The sequence below is a fragment of the Anguilla rostrata genome, chromosome 1, assembly GCF_018555375.3.
Source record: "Anguilla rostrata isolate EN2019 chromosome 1, ASM1855537v3, whole genome shotgun sequence".
Classification (NCBI taxonomy): domain Eukaryota; kingdom Metazoa; phylum Chordata; class Actinopteri; order Anguilliformes; family Anguillidae; genus Anguilla; species Anguilla rostrata.
The window spans coordinates 69,251,803-69,273,400 of NC_057933.1; the positions used below are offsets into that span (position 1 = coordinate 69,251,803).

General features: G+C 46.2%; 2 protein-coding genes across 2 annotated transcripts; one reads left to right on the plus strand and one right to left on the minus strand.

The window, feature by feature from the left end:
- The first annotated feature begins 2,752 nt into the window (after positions 1–2,752).
- On the plus strand, positions 2,753–16,248 carry chrnb2 (cholinergic receptor, nicotinic, beta 2). Its single transcript, XM_064354110.1, is given in 8 exon segments — positions 2,753–3,084; positions 8,652–8,797; positions 9,360–9,404; positions 10,360–10,469; positions 12,657–13,543; positions 13,648–13,687; positions 13,689–13,761; positions 15,294–16,248. Coding segments are annotated over 8 exon segments (1,497 nt in total). The 5' UTR covers positions 2,753–3,041; the 3' UTR covers positions 15,447–16,248.
- A 2,314-nt stretch (positions 16,249–18,562) lies between these two features.
- Positions 18,563–21,471, minus strand: s100t (S100 calcium binding protein T). Its single transcript, XM_064354137.1, has 3 exons — positions 21,403–21,471; positions 19,925–20,099; positions 18,563–19,096 (listed from the first exon to the last, which is right to left on the minus strand). The coding sequence occupies exons 2-3, from the start codon at positions 20,096–20,098 to the stop codon at positions 18,920–18,922; spliced, it is 351 nt and encodes a 116-aa protein (XP_064210207.1). The 5' UTR covers position 20,099; positions 21,403–21,471; the 3' UTR covers positions 18,563–18,919.
- Between the last annotated feature and the right edge of the window lie 127 nt (positions 21,472–21,598).

The following is a 21,598-nucleotide window of genomic DNA, read 5'->3' on the forward strand; positions in this document are numbered from 1 at the left end:
CTGATTGGAAAGTCCCACACACACGCACACACACGCACACAGAATCCGAAGCCTGTCTCAAATGATTTACCCCTTATAAATGTTATGTAGAACAGACAGAATTAACATTGTATTGGATCCATTTGCATCATTGGACTGGTAAATCATTTTGTATATATATGTAACATAAAAGTTTCAGTACAAACATACATATATATGAAACCACACTCATCCATGAGCAACCTAGTATCTCTCTCTCTCTCTCTCTCTCTCTCTCTCTCAGTTTTTTTTGGATGCATGCAAAGCCACTGACCTGGCTGTGAAATCAATTACAGTTTAGCATGCCCATGTACATATAAACACATACACACACACCACATTAACCCTTACACAGAATCACGCATGCATATGAGAGATGTCATGTATGCATTTATGTTGCCTAAAAAAGCAGTACTTTTGCAAAAGATTTAGGATACAATGTTCATGTAACCATGTAAATAAATGAATGTATCAGTGTGTGTAAGTATCTGCTGGCTGGCTGTGCATGTCCTTGTATCTGTATGTCATTGAGTGTGTCAGAATTTTCTGCTAGATAAGGGATTACCAGGTTGCCATGGTGATTAGTAGGAGTGAGGTAGGGCAATTTCTACTGGGAACTGAGGGGGGAGAGAGGAGAGATTGGGAGAGGGAGAAGAGATAGACAACACAAAGAGGGGTCATGAAAAGCTGCATATGTGCACACATACGGACATACACAGGGGCACCCGTAACGACCAATGAACACTCAAATTAAATTAAACATTTGGGCAGTGCTTAAGCAGTATGGATATCAATGGCCGTGTCTATACTGAAAAAAACCTACACAATTTCCATGAAGCTCACATAGCACCGCAACTAAATCCAGCCTATCTCTCCCATATGATCCTTATTCTTACACTCGTCCTCCTTCTCTCCTTTTTTCCGGAGGTTTCTTATTCATAGCACTAACTAGGTCAAGATGAGCTAGAGGGTAGAACAGCGCAGGGCTACGTGAGCACGTCCGTCCGTCCGTCCGTCAGTCCCCCCGGTCCGCCAGGCGTCTGCATCTGCCATCCCGGCAGTCAGGAAGCCGTCCCACCTCTCCGTCTGTCAGGGAGCGCCACCGTCCGTCTGTCCACGAGTCGGGCCTGTGGCTGTGACGTATGTCTGCTGCCCTGCCTGCCGATCCGTCTCTCTCCGCGTCAGTCCGGCGCTGAATTCGGACACAGTTCACATCTGTTAATCAAGCGATCGATCGATCAGAGTCTCGGGCAACATCTGTAGGAGTCAGTCAGTGTGTCAGGCTGTCGCAGTATATCAGCGGCGTCAGCAGGGGCGAGGGAGGGCGGGAGGGAGGGAGGGAGGGGGAGGGGAGAGAACGCAGAGAAGAGGATGGCTGTGGCGGGGGAAGCGCGGCACTTGTGGGGGTCCCAGCTTTTTAATTATTCATAGAAAGACTCAGAGCATCCCGTACAGAGTAGGCACACTGTCAGGTCCACTCATCCACTGTGTACACAGAGAGGGAGGGGAGAAAAAGAGAGCGAGAGAGAGAGAGAGAGAGAGAGAGAGAGAGAGTAGTGGGAAATGATCACACACCGTTTAATTTTCATATCCTCTCTGGTCCCTTCCTGTCTCATCTTTTTATTTTTTAATTTGTTCTTTATTTTCTCCCACTCTGTCGCCATCCTTAAACATGGCCTCCCACTCCAAACCACTGATATTTCTCTCAAGACATCCTCTCTCCAAATCTGTTCATCACTTCTTCCTTCAATTACTCATCCTTTTACTTATCATTACTACAGATCCCTCTTGTCTTGTTCACCTCTGTTACTCTGTCTGTTGTGTTCCCTTTTCCTATCAGTCATCTCGTCACTGTCTATTGTGGACCTCGTATTGTTCTCACCCACCATCAATATGTACTGCTGCATATTTTATTTGCCAAATCACACTCCTGCCTGATATTTGCATTGCCAACTCATTTGATCTCGTCCTCACTTGGCAATAGGAAAGTAGAGTGGAAATCACTTAACGGAAAACCTCCAAGAGGACAGAAATGCTGAAAATAGACCTTCAAGCTGTTGACGGAGGAGGACGTGAGTGACAGGGAGAGGAGGCCCCTCTGATATCAAGATTACAGTGTTGTAATCCATTTAATGTGATTACACCAGAGTGTGGATGCGCGAGGAGAACCACCGGTTGAAAAGGACAAGATGACGTGCTGAAAAAAAGAAAGATTTCAGTAATACTCGTATTCAGACAGAACCCAGACACAAACAGACACCATATGACAGAAGGATATCAACTGCGACTGAACCCTGCAATCAGCCCTGTGCCAATCGCCCCCGCTTTTTGTCGTAAATGACGCGTCTTGAAGTCCCCTTGCTCGTTCAATTGCATCCGCGGAAGCGCCAACACCATCGTAGGTAGACACACAACTGAATTAAATAATAAAAAGCGAGAGACGTTAATGAGAAGACACAACAATTGTTTAACTAAAATTATTTTAAAAAACGTATTGTAGCGAGTGAATTGGTGAAATAAAATATAGAGTTGTGATTTCACATTGAATTTCGGTCGCTTAAAAAAAATTACGCGCAGACGCAACATATGAATATATTCAAACCACTACTGACGTTTGACTACATTTAGAACATACTATATAGCCTAGAGTTCATCCTTTCTTTCTCGTTTTTGAATGAAAGAAAGGAAACAAACCGAACAGCAGAGAGCGGAGTGATGGGGAATACTGAGGTATTCCGCTTCACCCATCCTCCCCCCACCTCCTCACTCGCGCTTCTAGTTCGTCGCATCGCTTAGCACAACACGAGTACACTCGGCATACCTGAATTCTGTTAAAAGCTACTCTCGCTACAGGGGGGCAAATGTCTCCACCCAGAATAACTTCGGAAGCCATGGCATTTAAAATAAAATAAAACCAAAGACGAACACAGCGCTTCTCTCTTAAGACGTTTGTATTCGCGCATCTGTAGATACGCGCAACCATTAAATATTTCACCCGCGGCGAATGTGCTCTCATCTTGGCGATGGATCCGTGGACGCTGTTTTACCTCCTCGCCATTGTGAAAAGTGAGTAACTTGTTTATCGATGTTGTTTAATGGATGGATGGAGAGATAAGGATGCTCTTTTGCACGGCTTGTGGCGTTCGGGCTGTTGGCAGAGGCAGGGACAGTCGTATGTCTTGTGGATAAATATTAGCACCACTAAATGTAATTAAAGGACGTCAAAATGGCTATATATGTAGTTTGAAAAAGAAAGAGGGGGAGGAGGATCTAGGGCTGTGTTATTGTGTGCATATTATACTGTATTATTTTAATTGCCTGTTGGTAATGAGTGTGTGAGGCCATTTTATATGAATTCGCGATCTACAATGTTTTGTTTATTTAGGCTACTCAGAGATGTTTACATGTACATACCTATGTGTAAGTTTAATACACATTGCCCTCTTTCCTCGCTCGGTACAGAATGGTACTTTTTATTGTAAATCTATTAGATCATTAGTAATCTTGTAGGCAGCAGACATATATTCTCTGTCTCTTTAGTCACATTCTGTTGAACAACGTCTGAAATCTAGCTACGCACGAACAATCCTTCTTCATTTTGATGACGACAGTATAATTGTTCATAAAACCGAAATGCAAGCAATATTTGGACCGCAAGGTATCTGAGCTGCTCTCTGCCATCTTAGACATGTTATACAGATGGAAGTGGCTGCAAATACACAACTGGTTATATGCGCCATCATCATGATACCCCTGATCTCTTCAACTAAACTTGACACTACTAAATCTGAAAAGTGTCTGTCACACACACACACACACACACACGCAGTCAAATGTCCAGTGTTAATTCAAGTCTAACGAAGTACACATGGTCCCACTCTGTACCACAGTGGGGCCATATGTAGGGCCTACTCTGTTAGAGTTGATTTAGCACGGGACATTTTACTGTGCACGCGCGCATTTGAAGTACCCAATAATTGCAAACCATAAAATGACCTCGAGGCTGAGGTTTCCTCGAAATCAAACTGAGTCCCTCTGTCTATAGAGTGAGATCCCGCCAGGCTAATGCTGCTAATTAACTCCAACAGAGAACCAGGACAGATGTGCGAGACTTGCTGCGAGAGGGGGGAACAAGCAGGGGCTGGAGATAGCAAGGTTGACATTGCGGTGAAATCGCTCCGGTACTCAGCTAATGAAACGCCGTATAGCGAGAGACGTATGGAGTAGCCTACCTTTCGCTGTAGGCGACAGCAGAGCGCCGGCTATCTGGCGCTTATACCTAAAGTATCTCGTTAATTGAAATGCTTAATTAAGTAATCTATATGGGGTGTCAATGATGCCTCTGTTGAGCATGAAGTATGTGATGGAAGAGGTGCGATTACAGATGACCGAGGCGAGTTATGTGTAGTTCAGAAAACATTTCCGTACGAATCAATAAAAGCGGCAGTCAGGGATATACATTATTTGCGTTAACCTCCTATACATCAGCTTCCCAGCTTTAATGGATGAAAGCAGTTGGAGAGTCATTAATTACAAGAACAATAAGCAGACATATTTTAGCCCTCTTTATACAAGATAATGGAGTCCTTAGAATTTTCATGAAAATATTTATTCAGCACTAAAAAAAGACAGACTGATGACACACTCAACACACAAACACACACACACACATCTCAGTCACACATTTAACACAGAACAAATTCAAAGTAGAGAGTGTGAGAACAACAGGACTGTAAGAGAATCATCTTCTGTTCTATTTATATTGGAACGATTTGGCACCTGGCCAACACGCATGCACTGACTCTGCAGACACATTCAAGGACATTACAGCACTTTTTTATAATAGAGCTGCTATTATCGTAACAGTTGTCAGCATTATCCAAAGGATGTCAATACGATAGGCTGGTCAGAGCACTGGCCTCTGAACCAATTCACTCCTACTTGAATCTCAGAGTGGGGCTTGAACTACCTAAAGTTCTCTACGCAAAATCCTATCCATTTAACTTCAGTATTTGTTTTATACGATATGCAAAATTGTGAGAACAGTAAAGCTTTGTATTTTGAACTGAGCAATCTGGTTGAAGTTGGATATTCCAGTTAAGATTTCTGCCTTCTGTACGCTGTTTACTGAAAGCGTGTTCTTTGTAAAATGGAAGCAGTAATTATTAACTGGCTTGACTTAAGAAGGCTGCCAGCCTCCATGCCAGACACCTCAGTCTAGCTGGAGGCAGGAGTGCATTAAATGCTTCTAAGCATTCGGCTTCACCAAAAGAACTTAATGCTTAACTTAATGCTCAGTGAGAATAACCTAGTTAAATAAAGGTTAAATAAAAAAATAAATAAATGCCCATTGGCTCCAAGTGGATATGCTTGTTTTAATCCAGGGCTGCCTAACCCTGTTCCTGGAGATCTACTGTCCTGTGGGTTTTCACTACAACACAAACAAAGCACACCTTATTAAACATCTAGGGATCTCCTAGAGCTACTAATTTGCAGTACCAAGTGTGCCAAATTAGGGTTGAAACACAAACCTGTAGGACGGTAGATCTCCAGGAACTGGGTTGGGCAGCGCTATTCATTCATTCATTCATTCATTCATTAACTTTCCTTATGTCCTGGAACAGTTCTGCAGCGGTTTGTGCTAACCCTGGGCTAGTACATTGAGCAGATTCTATAAAAATCCACAACGAATACGTCTAGCGGATTCAGGAAAAATACATGTGCACATCAAATGGACACTATAACAATAAGCTAATCACTTCAGTGCAATAGCTTTCAGTCATATAGTTACAATATTTCTCCCTGTAGTCCAGAAACGGCCTACCTGTTTTTATAGTCTGTCTACAACTCACAATTATGCCCTTGATTTATAAGCTGCATTCAATAATTCATGCCTCTGCCATCGGCCTAAAGCCGGCTCCTGTTTTTTTTTTTTCCCCCGAGTGGCTGCCACTGGTGCCTCATTGATTTTAAAATATTTTGGCATAAAAAGGTTTCCGCCGCAGCCAAATTTCGTCCCGACTGCGCTGAAGGCCAGGAGATTCTTGGCGTATGGCCCCCCGTCCTACCGCCATTTGCGGGAGCGTAGAACGTGTCAACCTCTGAACAGGATGATTCAATCTCTATAGCCGCGTTTCCACCAAAATTACCCGGAACTTTCAGTCCCAGGAACTACTTTACCAGGAACTAAAATGTTCCTGCAGCCAATGGTTGTCTGCGTTTCCACCGGGGTCTAAAGTACCGCGAAGATTAGGCAAATTAGCCCACTGACGTTGTCGTCGGTCCATCTGTCATATAACCGGGACAGCCCGGAGGGGTTTATTTCACTTATATACAACGGGTTACCAACAATGACTATATATGGTTACTTTTGTATTTATTGATTTTCATATATCCTCTCAAACACATTCATTATGTTTTTATGCGAACATTCGCTTTCATGTCTTGACATCCGAAGCGACAGAATGCATTCACATTTATATGTATAACTGGCAACAACAGCAGAAAACATGCACACGTTGTAAACAATTTGCTGTTTGATTACTTTCTCGTCGTCAATTCCATATAGGCTAATGGCAAAATGACAAGAATAGAACGAAAACTCGGACTTGCGTGAAAATGTAAATTAGTAGTGGTACAGCCACCGTTTGCTTTCCTTCGAAGTTACTGCTAGCCGAGCAGCGAAGTGTGCCCTCCAGATGCGAGCTATGCACCATAAATTAGTCCATAGTCTTCCTGGTCTTTTCGTGGAATTGAAAAATGGCAGTAAAATTGAGTAAAATTACGGCAGTCTGAAAAAGCTAAAGGGAAGATTACTAGAATTAACCTGTTATTTTACCCGGACAAAAAGTGCGGAAGGCGATTTCCAGTTTGCTTGTACTGTATCACCAATGTTAATTACGCAGAACTACCGCATACCTCACATAACTGTATCAAACGTTTTGAGTCAATTACAACGGGCTAACAAAGAAAATCCAGAAGAAAATATTCAGCAACCGAATTAATCCGTTTGAATGTTTTGGTAGCCTACGTAATATGCTGTCCCAGCACGAATGCTTAGCATTTTATAAAACGAATACTAAAGCAAGAAAAGAACAGAAGAGCACACGTTATAATTCCAAGACGTTGACAGGCTATAACCAAAAGTAGGCTACTGCGCCGCATAACATACAAGTTTGATTTGAAGTTATTATGAAAATAAATTGGTTTGCCGCTGCATATTTTCAAACATGGCGGGTAATGGCGGAAAATAAATACAACACAAATGTCGCGAGTACTCGACCAATCAGAAATGTTCAGCGCTGCAAGCTCCACCCAAAAGGTTCCTGTACTTTCGGAAAGTACTACCCCTCGAGCAGGAACGTTTTGGGGGGTAAAACAAAGCCCCCAGAACTAAATTTAGACCCTAGTTCCTGCGGTGGAAACGCACTGAGTTCCTCAAAAGGTTCCTAGTTCCGGGGTATAGTTCCTGCGGTGGAAACGCGGCTTATGTGTCGCAGTTCCCCTCCAGTCCATTTCTCTTTGTGTATTTATCGATTTTTCTGGGATACATTTCACAGCCATTTGCTGGGTGGTTTCTCTGGGCCTCCAGCAGGAAGCCTGTCCGTTTTCATGGACACGCACTGAGGGCCGCGATCATGGACAGTCAACGTTGCGTTAAGTTTGCGGCGTTTGTAACTGGGTTTCTGCTTCGACACCGATGAATTAGAGGCACTTTGTCGCAGCATTAGGATGATGTAGGGAGGCTGCGTTACGTAGCCTTCCCGGACGGCTGGTGAGTGCCGTGATTTATTAAAAAGGCTTTGTGAATACAGCCCGGCCTGGTGAGGCAGCGTCGTCGAACCGGAGTCGGTGTTTTGCGCTTACGCACGTGCGCTGATCTGCGAGGAGGCGGGGCTTGTCGTGAGCGTTCCCGTGAGCGCCCGCCCCCCCCAAACACGCGCTCACGCCTCCGCAGTGACAGACCGAGGTGAATTTACAGCAGCACTGATGTAACAGGGGATACCCTAATAACGGTGCTGTTTATGTCAGAGAGGGAGATGGAGAGAGCGAGACGGAGGGAAAGAGAGAGGGAGAAAGAGAGAGGGAGAGGGGGGTTTATGGGGCATGATTATAGTCTTCATTGATCCAGTCCCTGAAGCTGTCATTCCTGCTCACTGAACACAGGAAAGGGGGAGAGAGAGGAAGCGAGAGAGCGTGTGAGAAAGGGATGGTCAAGAGGAGAGGAAGGGCCTCTGCTTCTCACAGTGCTAACCTTTCGTTTCTAGCATCGTGTCAGTTTTCGACCCTGCTGTTTTGACAGTTCTGAATAAAGTGGGCCAGTACTGCTACAGAATGTGAATGTGTGTGTGTGTATTTTTAATCCAAACATAACTGGCTTTTAATACAACATGTTCACATGCTGCATGCCTATTTGGGATTAATGCAAATGGCACTGATGCAGTTCGCCACGGTGTGGCAATTGGCTGTGAAATTAATAGAAGGCAATTGGGGGGAACGGGTCACACGGTGTCATTCAGAAGTGGCTCTGGACGTGGCCTTATTCAGTTTGCGTCCTCAGGGAGGTTGTGCCCACGTGTGCATGCACGTCCGCTGAGGGAGGGGCCTCCCTGACCTGTTGCGTCCGGTTGCAGGCAGCCTCGCGGCGGACACCGAGGAGCGCTTGGTGGAGCACCTCCTCAACCCCGCCCATTACAACAAACTGATCCGCCCGGCGACCAACGGCTCGGAGCTGGTGACGGTGCAGCTGATGGTGTCCCTGGCACAGCTGATCAGTGTGGTGAGTGAGTGAGTGAGTGAGTGATTGATGACTCTTCCACCGACCGGGCTGTGCTGCAGCCCTTTTGTTTTGACAATTCTGAATAAACTGTGAACGACCTGTGTCTGTGCTGTGCCTCGGTGATCCTGCACAGTCTCCTGTACCGCCAGTCTGCTGAGCTGGTAACAGCAATGCATTGTCCACACCCTCTGCCGTGTGTTACCTCACAGACACGTTGCTGCTCCACATTGTCATCATGCCCTGTTGGCCTGTTATAGTGAATCACCAGTTCTCGAGAGCCAGATGATCTCCTGCTGTTTTGTCGTTACCCAGCATTTAATTGGCCAATCAAAGCAGTTTATGACACAGTTAACTCGCATTTACTGATTATCTGGGCCTGAACTCTTACTGATTTTAAGGTGAAAACAAACACCAGCAGACCCTGCTGCTCTCCAGGACCAGGACTGCAGACCATTCTGTATCCTTCCCAGGCCTCTACTGGTTGACCTGTCCCTGTACTTCACAGTATAGTGTTCGGTCAGCCTTGAGCGCTAACTGTTTTTTTTTTAAACCTCTTTTACAGAATGAGAGGGAACAGGTCATGACCACAAATGTCTGGTTAACTCAGGTGAGTCTTTTCCAGTCATCCTTTCTTTTGTCTTGATCTGATCTGCTGTCAACCTCAGGCACGACCCGGTCTGTGAGATCCTCCTCAAGCCAGCCATACTCTGATTGCTGCCCTATCCAGGCCTGTTCCAGACCAGTGGACCAAGGCCGCCTGCCCCCCTTACGCCTGAATGGGCCCTGTCACTGTAGCCCTTCTGATATGCTAGCACTGTTAGTCTCCCTGATGTCCTCACGGTGGAACACATTGCACCTGTGGTCACTGACCTATGGGGGGGAATGGAGCTCTGAAGAACACTGACTGACCTGTGGGGAGGAATGGAGCTCTGTAGAACACTGACTGAACACACATTTGCACACATACACCTTCAAACATGTAGGCATACATGCAGGTGCACACACACACACACACACACACATGCAAATACACACACACACACACACAAACACACACAAGGAGCAGTGCGTTACATCCTCACGTTGGTGCCGAGAAGCCTGAGGATGGCTGAGGACAGGGACCAGAGGCTGATTGATGGGGGATAATTGAACAGAGAGAGGCCATCAATGTTTTACGAGCTCCCTGAGTGGACACTGAGGGGTGCCAAGGACACACGGCCCTCCAGCCAATTCAGACCACACGAAACGCAATTACAGCCGTAAAAAAACGTCCCGTCGAAGTGAACCCGGGGAAGACTGCGGCTTCACGTTCTCCATTAGGCGGGTCAGAGGAGTTTACTTTGAGGGAATCGCTCTGCAGCCAGGTCTGGTTTTGCTACCGTTATTGCAGTCCTGGTTCCATTCAGAAAAGTGCTCCCAAACGCTCTCATTGTTGTGCTGTGAGTGATGAGAGTGCCGTGAAGGGGGGGATAAAGGTTTTGACTGACCGCGGTGACGCTCGCTGGGTTATGACTCCTGCTGTAATTGCCGCGGATCTTCCCGTGGGTGTGATTGGTCCTCAGGAATGGCAGGACTATCGGCTGACTTGGGTCCCGGAGGAGTTCGATGGGATGATGAAGGTCAGGCTGCCCTCCAAACACATTTGGCTGCCGGATGTGGTGCTGTACAACAAGTGAGTCCCCCGCCTGACCCTTTCATGGCTGAGTGTACCTGGAAGAGCATACGCTTTTTTTTTGTTGTTGATAATTTCACATCTCGTCTTCATGACCGGAGCTGCAGTCGAGTTCACAATCGCATTCGTTTCGAGGTCATTTGATGAGTCAGTTGCATATGCTTTGTATTTATTTGGTTGTTAGCCTCCCATACTCAGCTTGCTGTTTTGCATATTTTCATTTTACAGTTGGATATTTGCCGGAGCAATTCGGGTTAAGTACCTTGCTTGGCGGTGCAAACTGGGAATCGAAATTGCACCCTCTTAGCTACGAGCCCAGTTCTCTTAATTCCTCACCGGGGGACGGAAACCGGACCCTAAACCTCTACACTGTGACTGCACTGCCAGTGCTGACATCAGTGGCAGCTTAACTTGATTATGCAAATAAATGACTGCGCCCATACCTGCTCAGGTGTACCTATTATAACTCCCTGACCTACATATGATATCTTATCGGCTAGGCGATATCTTTCCACCCTACTTAGCCTAATTCTCTAAGTATATTTGACTTCCTGGCCGTAGCTGCCGGATTGACCTGAATGATTCCTGCTGTGGCCTTCCTGTGCACAGTACTGTCTCAGTTCTCCTAAATGAGTGCCTGTGCATTCATCTTCAGCGGTGACGTCAGTTGCAAATGGATTATTCGATGGTTCATTGATTTCTTGGAAGATCTGGCACGGATATCAGGACAGTGACCCAAAAGGCCTGTCCTGTCCAGCGCAGTTAATCAGACCGGTGCATTTAATCAAACATGCATTTAATCAAACCACTTCACCTGTCCGTGTCCGTGTCTGCCAACCGGGGCGTCCATTTGTTTGACTGTAAATTAGAGTGTATCTGTTGACTGCGTTATCTCGGTCATCTCTTGGCCTTACAGTAAAGGTCTGACATAAATGCTGCCGGCAGGTCGTGGCTAATTGGAGTGGTCGTTTTGGCCGGTGCTGTGTTACCATACCTGTCCGGCAGTAACTGTAGTGCCCTTTCCGTCCTTATCTGACATACCTGTCTCTGCCCTTGTCTTCCTGAGTCCTGAGTCCGTGCACGGCTTAGTATTTGCTAATTAAGCTGGTCGCTGGACATGCTCGCTGCTCACTGGGCTAATTACCTAACTCAGCTTGCTGTGTTTCTGCACCAGTGTGGAAACACTCCTTAGGTCAGTTATTTACGACCATCTAGAAGTCTTAAGTCCTTCGAAGGAAGGGTAATGTGGTATTACTAGTCTGCAATGTCACAATACTAATAACACTAAGAATACTAATACTAATACTACTCCTACTACTACTACTAATAATAATGGTTTTATAAAGTGCACTTCATGAATCGTGTATCTGGAGCACTGTACAAATGCGTGTTAAGCTCAGTGTTCAAATTAGTGAATGTTCTACAATCCCTGATATCTTCAGGCAAACCACTATAAACCTGATGAAGACCTGATGGGCCAGTAAGATGTTGGTTGTTGATAACACAAAATGACCTCACTTGAATGAATGAATGAATGAATGATTTCATTTACAGAACCATCTTTCTCTTCACACCTCCTAGTTTGATCTCAGTTGTCTTATCTTCTGACATACAGTACATGCGGAGGAGCTCAGCTGGACCACTCTATGCTTGTGGAGCACTGACAGCCTCTAGATTTCCATGTTTCAGATATTTGTTGACAGGACAGAGACTTGTGTCACCCTGGATCAGCGGCCTGTGTGAATCTCCGAGGTCTTGGGTACAGGATCTTGTACAGGATCAGGCCCGGATGCCACTGCAGTCTCTACAGGGGCCTGATGTTTCCACCCTCTCATGTCTTGCCTACATACTGTATTTTGGGCTGACTGTCCAGCTGACAGTGTGCTCCAGACCTGTAGATGCAGGAGTATGAATGTTTAGCTGTGCATGCCTGATATAATTTGGCCTGGTGCCTATATCTGAACACTGCTCAGTCAACCTCACCATACCTGAATTATTTGGAACCAAAGATCCTCTGGGGTTTCATTTTGTAAGCACAATTACATTTTTTTGCAGAACAAATTGAATTTCATTTCAGGGATTTTCATTAAATGAAACTTTACGAGATAGCACAGTATTTAGGGTGGATTGAAACATTCCAACGAGAGGAATGCTCTTATCTGTCTCCCTCTGTCTGCCCTTTGCTAGTGCTGATGGGATGTACGAGGTGTCCTTCTACTCCAACGCGGTGGTGTCATATGACGGCAGTGTCTTCTGGCTCCCGCCCGCCATCTACAAGAGCGCCTGCAAGATCGAGGTGAAGCACTTCCCCTTCGACCAGCAGAACTGCACCCTCCGCTTCCGGTCCTGGACCTACGACCGCACCGAGATCGACCTGGTCCTGAAGACCGACGTGGCCAGCATGGACGACTTCACGCCCAGCGGCGAGTGGGACATCATCGCCCTCCCAGGCCGGCGCAACGAGAACCCGGCCGACACCACCTACGTGGACATCACCTACGACTTCATCATCCGCCGCAAGCCGCTCTTCTACACCATCAACCTGATCATCCCCTGCATCCTCATCACCTCGCTGGCCATCCTGGTCTTCTACCTGCCCTCCGACTGCGGCGAGAAGATGACCCTGTGCATCTCCGTGCTGCTGGCCCTCACCGTCTTCCTGCTGCTCATCTCCAAGATCGTGCCGCCCACCTCGCTGGACGTGCCGCTGGTGGGGAAGTACCTGATGTTCACCATGGTGCTGGTGACCTTCTCCATCGTCACCAGCGTGTGCGTGCTCAACGTGCACCACCGCTCGCCCACCACCCACACCATGCCGCCGTGGGTCAAGCTGGTCTTCCTGGACAAGCTGCCCGCCCTGCTCTTCATGCGCCAGCCCAGGAACAACTGCGAGCGCCAGAGGCTGCGCCACCGCCGCCGCGCCAAGGAGCAGAGGGACGGGGGGCGGCCGGGCGCCCGGGTGATGGCGGGGCTGGGGCTGGCCGGGATGGGCTTCCCCAAAGAGAGCCCCGACCCCTGCACCTGCTACGTGAACCGCGCCTCCGTCAAGCAGCTGGGGGGCGAGCTGGGGGGAGGCGGGGGCGGGTCCCCGGACGGACTGAACGGGCTCCGGGAGGGGAGGGAAGGAGGAGGACCCGCGCCCCTCCAGTCCTCCAGCCTGGCCCGGGGGAAGCAGCAGGCCCCCGCCCTCACGCACGCCCTGCTGGGTCAGGCCGTCCCCGGGTTCGAGGAGGCGGTGGAAGGAGTGCGGTTCATTGCCAACCACATGAAGAGCGAGGACGACGACCGGAGTGTAAGTCTCCAGCGTTTTTAAAAGGCCGTCACTTGTACGTGTTTTCATCCTCATTTTACAGTCACCTGTTATGCCCCGTGAGTCAACACTGCACCACCTGCTGGAGAAGTATGTGTACTTCCCTGATCCACTCACTCATGGGCCCTGTAACCTGTAGTCAATATCTAGCACATTTTCTAGAGTTCTCTATTTAGTTTGGTATTAGTGAAGACTTCAACATGTACCCACAGAATGCACTGGGGCTGACTAGAAATCTGTATGACCTCCAGGCTGCCAATTGCTAGCTCCCTCATTGGTTACACAATTTAGCATCAGAATGAAGTCGCTAAGATCTCAGGAGTGTTACCTTTCGAGATCCTTCAGAGCTGTGTTGCCGTGGCCCGGAAAGGATGAACAGAGGTGGCTCAGAGCATGATTTTGGCTGTGGTTCCTTTAATCTTAGGGTTTTACTGTCAAACTGAATTTTTTTCTTCTCCTCTGTGAGATTTTTGCTTGTAGGAATCATGCACTTCCAAGTGACATCTGAGTATGTTGTAAACTACAGTTTCTGTATCGCTTGGGTAAAAAAAGAATGTCTGTGTGAGAAGTGAAACGTAAAACAATAAAATTTCTCACACCTGGTTTTACAATTTGAATACCAAATGCAAAGTGGCTCTTACTGAAAGTATTTGGGATGGAGTTTCATGTGGACAGTTTCATTATATGACCTTTTTAAACAAATGCATGGTTTGACGAGGCAGAGATGTTGTGGCACTGCAGGGCCAGGATAGCCTTTCCCCATAGACCAGTGGGTTTATTTGATTAATTTTTGTATTTACACACATACTGCTTTCTGTGAACAGTATATGAGCGCATAATGAGTAAGATTCTGGTTCATATGCACACTAGTGGATGAAGTAGTGGAGTAGGTGGTAATTTATTTCTGTAAGCTTGATTCATAGCTCATATAGCCTGCATGCTCTGCATATGTGTATCCTCACAATCTGTCCGATGCCTCTCAAACCTGTTCTCGTGGTTACATTAGGCCCTGTTCGAGTCTTTAGTGTTGTGATATTAGATGCACTGTCCTTTGCATTCGTTTTACTGAACTCGTTAATGGTCCCTTTGAAGGCAGATGCTTATGAATATTCAGAAGCAAGGAGCCTGTTACCCTTGTTTAGTTCCCATTCTAATCAGGATCCGCATGTGTAGAAGTGCTGTAAGTCACACTGCCAGTTATTTAGGATACAATACATGTCAGGCATGGCCACTGTTGAATATTCATGATCCGGTGACAGGAAATTGCCCAAACTCATTAGTAGAGGCTGAAAATAGCATTGACTTGTGTCTTTAGAACATTAACTGGTTTTGGCTACATTCATATGGACCACGGTCTCCATGGTTACAGTTAGTCTCCATGCCAACAACATTAAACCCCCTCCTCTCTGGAGCCATCACTGGGGTCATGAAGTGGTTCCCTGTGTCAGCTTCCATCACCAGTGTTGCAGAATCCGTCTCTGTGCGTATTAACCTTCTCTCTCACCCCTGTCCAGGTAAGCGAGGACTGGAAGTATGTTGCTATGGTGATCGACCGCCTCTTCCTTTGGATTTTCGTCTTCGTCTGCGTCTTTGGCACGGTGGGCATGTTCCTACAGCCTCTCTTCCAGAACTACACAGCCAAGACCATCACCCACACACCTGGCTGACCTATCGATGCTTCCCACCTCTTAGACAGACACTGCCCTCAGCCAATGAAAATCAGACTGGGGCACAGAGGGACGAGGGAGAGACCTGTTGAACGTGATTCTTACTCATCGTGAACCTGGCCTTATTGACTGCCACGCCCAGCTATGTTTATATAAACCTAAAAAACAGGAGAAAGAAAGCAAACTGCTTTTGGGGATTTCTCCCTTCCAACCCCCCGCCTCTTCCTTTTGAGAGACAGCCACACAAGCCAATCAGGGAAAGAGGACGCACCTGTTTACTTAATTGAGTGCTATGCCAGCCAGTCACACTCAACTCTCAAAGCGGACGACGATACGAAGATGCAAACACATTCCCTTCCCAAATGCTACACACCTTGCAACAGCTTTAGGAGTCTCTTGGATGACAACTTTACGTGCAAACCAAAACCAGAGAGAAGAAAAAACATGCCACATTTCAGTTTCTTTCTTGAGCCACCACTCAAATAAACTACCATTCTTTAGCATAATATAACATAACATGGTATAGTATGAAGTATATTGTAGCATTAGGACATTTTTCTGTGTTAGCATTTAAAGGGATATGTTCCTGTTAGGGAGATATTGCTATGGTCAAATATTGTATAGTAATATAAATTAAGCAGGAATGTGATGTTAAGTCAAAATCTATACTAACACACACACACACACACACAGACACAGACACGTACACATATATGCTTAGAGAAAGACATGGTGTTTTAACAAAAAGGTTTACATTCTGTGACAGCAATAAAAAAAATACGAAATAAATCTTGCAAAAACATTAGTAGCAAGATTTTTTTTGTAAATTCAATATGTGAGTATGTGAGTATGTGCGTGTGCGTGTGGTTGCATGTGTCTCGGTACGTTGAACCGCCTGGCCTAGTCGTATTCACTGGGAATCTTCAGAAGGGAAACTGCACGACGCCATTTTGGAATCAAGCAACTGATGAAGTTGCTTCTGTTCAACAGAGATGTTGTGCCAAGATGCCTGCGAGTGTGAATATCATAGAAAGTAGGGATTTAGAGGGATGTTTTTGTCTAAAAGTTTTCATCTTTGACTACGCAGTTTTGATTTGTGTCTTACCAGTGATAATTTGAATCAAAACGGAATAGTTTGTCTTGTCTCCTGTTACGGTGTCTTACTCTCTTTGTACAGCGCCTGTGTACGTGTTTGAGTGCATTACTGTTGTGCATCAATAAGACATAATGAGCACAGTCTTATTTGATCTTATGTTGTTCAGCTGTTTTTTTATTTTTGTTTGTTTTAATGAGCTCCACCTGAATATATTTTATATAAAATAAATATATTAATATATTTACTCCTCTCCACCCCTCCCCTCATTATATCTCACGTACATGTTTTATTCCCTCCCACTCATTGCCTTGCAGTCACTCACTCTCCATTCTCCTTTCCCTCCATCCCTCCATCCCTCCCTCTATTCTTCATCTCTTCGTTCCATCTTGTGTTGCTGCTCGGTTTTCCCCACCTGTTCTCCCAGCTCCTCTGTCAGCGAGAGTCAGAGCCACTGCTCCTCTCTCTGCAGCATCGGCCCAATAAAGAGCGTAGTTTCAGCTGAAGTGCCACAGCCTTTGCAGGTTGTTTTCTAATTGGAGTGTGTTTCTGTCAGATAACCAAATGCATGCACGTACAAGTAAAAACACATAAACACATGCACACACACACACACACACACACTCACACACACACACACACACATGCATGCACACACACACAAACACACTCACGTGCACACACGCACATACACACACACACACTCACTCACACACATATTCCGTATCTGTAGCATTTTTAGTAAGGTGAACGCTATTCAAAAAGGAACAGTAAAATGATCGGTAAAATGGAGCTGCTATGTGAAGAGTTCAGATTATGACAGATTAGGGCACAGGCTCTTTGCCAGAACGCGCAGTGACAAATACACGATCCGACAGACTGGAGATACACATTTACGTAAGTCAGCTGACAGACATAAGCAGACATGGCAGCGGCTTAGGCCGATATATGCCAGAGGTTATATTGAACCAAAGAGACTTATTCAGTGCCATAGCCCCACATCTATCTCAGGGTTATCATCGTCCCCAAGGTAGATTCAGTGTACAGTGCAGTACACTGCATACAAGTCTTGCGCTGCTTCAGTAATGAGAAAAAAGAACGTATACTTAATACTGTTGTTTTACATATCGGGGCATAATTAACCCTCCTCTAGTTCTCCTAACACATAACAGGTTTGAACTTGTCATTATTTTTTCAACCAAAAATAAGGCAACATGCAGAAGCCAGGTCTGAAAACGTAAGTGCAACCCAGGATTCAGTGTCTTAAAGAAGGCCCCTTAGCAGCAATAACCTGAAGCGTTCGTTTTCTTTATGAGTTTATCAGTCTCTTGCATGGCTCACTCCTCTCCCAACAGTTTCTGATCACTCATTTTTGAGGGGCATTTATTTATGCAGAGCTCTCTAAAGGTCCCGCCACAACATTCAGTGTTTATTTATGTATGTGTGTATATGGTCATAAACAGTACATTAACACAAACAAGTTAATTTAGGTTTAATAATTATAATAATAGCATTAATTTCTTGACTGTGTTGCTTTAGATAAATTAAGTCGGTAATTTATTTTTAAAAGAAGGACTGGCCTAAAAAGTTATGGGTTGCCGTTGCTAAAGAAAGGACAATGGATACTCCCGTCATTCGAATTACAATCATTAAAAAGTAAGAGATTTGCAACAGTTTACGGTCGTGCAAGTGTTATGCCTCGTAGATCACAGCTAGCTAATGCGATTCGAGTAAATTACACGGTGTAAAAATAAGTTTGCAGTGTACTGCTATACAGTACAGTTAAATTTGAGATACACAAATAGTGCCATCTAGTGGACAGGTTGCTGAAAATTCGCTTTAAAAACGCAACTGGGGAACACTAACCAGGAATAATCTGTTTCATTACAAAAACACACTCGCTGAAGTGCTCTAGAGGAGCCATGCCAGGTTCAGAAAGGCATGGTACACCTTACTTTTCTTTGGGCAAAATGAACACGAAATAAAACACAAATGTTTCAAAATCAAGAACTGTGGTCGCTGCTGGTTAAATGTCATGGTTTTATTCTTACGAGGAGGAAACTGTGGTAATCATGAAACGGTAAAGGTTACAAAATTAATTAAAAGAAACAGTCAAAACATATTCACATATTCAACAATGAGCGTTATTGCATGTGTCAAGCGAACACTCCATTTCACAGTGCATGTGCTATGTGGTAGGCATAGAATTTCTGTGTGGATTTAAGATACAGGCCCCTCTGCCCCCTCCACTGGTAATGAACAGGTGCGTGGATGAGTACAGTTTGTAAGTATGAGGAGGTGTCCCCTCCTGCTCCTCCGCCTCCTCTTCCTCTTCCTCCATAGTTTCCGCTGTAGCATTTTTTGGGGCTGTAGCCAGGGCTCAGTCCTTCTTCACCTCGTTCTTCTCCTCCTTTTTGTTGTACTCCAGGAAGAAGTCGTTGCAGGCGACGGTCAGCGCGCCCACCAGGATGATGAACTCGGTGAAGTCCACCTCTCCGTCGTTGTTGGCATCCAGGTCTCCCATCACCTTGTCCACCGCGTCCTTATCCTGGGGATTCTGAGGGGCGCGGAGGGAGGGGAGCAGGGGGGGCAGAGAGGGAGGAGAGAGTTAGGGAAGGAAGGGCAGAAATAGCTATGCTAGTTTGTTTTTGTGTAGTTGCATGCCCTGCACACTGTAATGTGAATGTAAGTGAATGTCTGGCCAGACTTCAAATGGGTTATAACAATGTCTGAATGGGCTTGGATCCTCTGGCTGAACTGAAGTTGTCTGTAAAGCTTTAGGAGTCAATCGATGCACAAATGTGGTAAGAAGAAGCATGTCTGCCAGAATGGATCACTGCATTATACTGCTGGGCTGCTATCACTGTGTTTGTGAGTGTCATCAGATTGTATGCCTGCGTGTGTGTTTGTATCCATACATGTATGTGTGTGTGTGTGTGTGTGTGTGTGCTCAGTTCAAGTTTATTTGCATGTTTAAAAACATAAATTGTAAAAAAAAAAGCAATGACATACTTACTCACCACAATTAAGAAATGCTTACTCACCACAATGACAGCTCTAATAAAAATCACCAAAGAAATGCAAACAACTCAAGTGTGTGTGTGTGTGCATGTGTGTGTGCGCGTGCATGTGCTTGCATATTTGGGTGAGTTTGTGTGTGTGTGTATGCGTGCGTGTATGTGTGTGTGTGTGTGTGTGTGTGTGTGCATGTGTGTGTGCGCGTGCATGTGCTTGCATATTTGGGTGAATTTGTATGTGTGGGTGTGCATGTGCGTGTATATGTGTGTGTGTGTGTGTATGCGTGCGTGTGTGTGTGTGTGTGTGTATGCGTGCGTGTGTGAGAGAGTATCTGCATGTGATTGTAATCATGAGCGTCTCTCCTCACCCCCAGGTAGTTCCCCAGCTCCTGGGTGAGCATGTCCTTCAGCTCTCCTCTGCTCAGGGTGTACTTGTCCCCCTCGTTCCCGGAGTACTTGTGGAAGGTCTGGATCATGAGCTGCATGGCGTTCTCCAGGCTGGACTCATTGCCAGTGCTGGTGCCAGTGATAGGGCCTGACATGCTGGGGGAGGAGAGCGAGATCAGACACACCCAGAGTGGAGGGGTGGAAGGAAACCCTGATTAAACCTCCCGACTTTCTGCATCTTCGACAGACTGTCGCATCCCGGGCCAAAAACACGTCTGTTTTTACACCATCAGCAAGAAACCCAGCGATGCTACAATTGCTGGCGGTACGGAGAGCAGATCAGAGACAGACAGAGTCAGAGAGGACAAGATAAGGAGGCACAAAAGTAAAGAGGAGGATCTGGCCGGGCTGATAACAGTGAACACAGGTCCACTGAACTGCAGATGCCAGGAAAATGATACAAATGCAAGGAGCTGTAAAATACTGCAGACAAAGACAGACACACATACATACACACACACACACAGAAGCACACACTCACGCACACATGCACGCACGCACACACAAACACAAGCACGCACACACGCACAAACACACAGACGCATGCACACACACACAGAAACACAAACACACACAGACACGTGCTCATACACCGTACATGCACAAGCACACATGCATGCGCATAAGTGAATGCACAGGCACATACAAGCAAATGACACACACGATTCACAGATGGGTCTGTGTATCTGTTGGTCTAATGACGATTAAGTCACTACAGCAGGGGTGGCCAACCCAGGTCCTGGAGAGCCGCAGGGTCTGCTGGCTTTTGTTTTTACTCGGCACTTAATTGATCAATTAAAGCAGTTGATTACACAGTTAACTCACCTCACCTGGTTTATTTTGTGTAAGTGGTTGTTGTATTTAAGGTCAAAACAAAAACCCGCAGACCCTGCGGCTCCCCAGGACCGGGGTTGGCCACCCCTGCACTACAGAAACTTCATTCAAACACAGTTCTGCCCCCATCCCCACAGAAAAACCAATGAAACGAAAGGACTGATCTATAAAGCAGAGGGATAAGAGAGACGCACACAGTACAACATGGTGGGATAAGGCAGGAGAAACGGGCAGGAATGAAAGTGCAGTCCAGACAAGTCATCTGGACACGAGCCACAGGTCTACAGTCAGCCCCCAAAGCTGAAACACCACCAGAGGAAAACCCGCCAAATACAGGGATGGGTGAACACTGCTGAACAATGAACCCTCTTTCAGAAGCTTTCTGTAACCGGCCACCTCAATGCAACAGTGGATTTCTGCTGCTCCCTAGTGACCTTAGCGTACACAAGAGAGAGAGAGAGAGAGCGAGAGAGAGAGAGAGAGAGAAAGATAAACACAGAAATTGCTCCCAGTTCTGAAAAGAGGAACACTGTCCTCCACCCTTATCTCCTGCTTTCTTCCTTACCTGGATGATGATGGAGTGATGTGCTTGTGTTTTCAGAATCCGAGAGAAAAGGCCGGTGAGAAGACCGTGCCGGGCCAGGACTTAAATACCCCCCATCCCTCCACCCACCTCACACCTTTCTCCTCCTCCTTCCACCTGTCGCTCTCCCCTCCCATCTCCTCCTCCTTCCACCTGTCGCTCTCCCCTCCCATCTCCC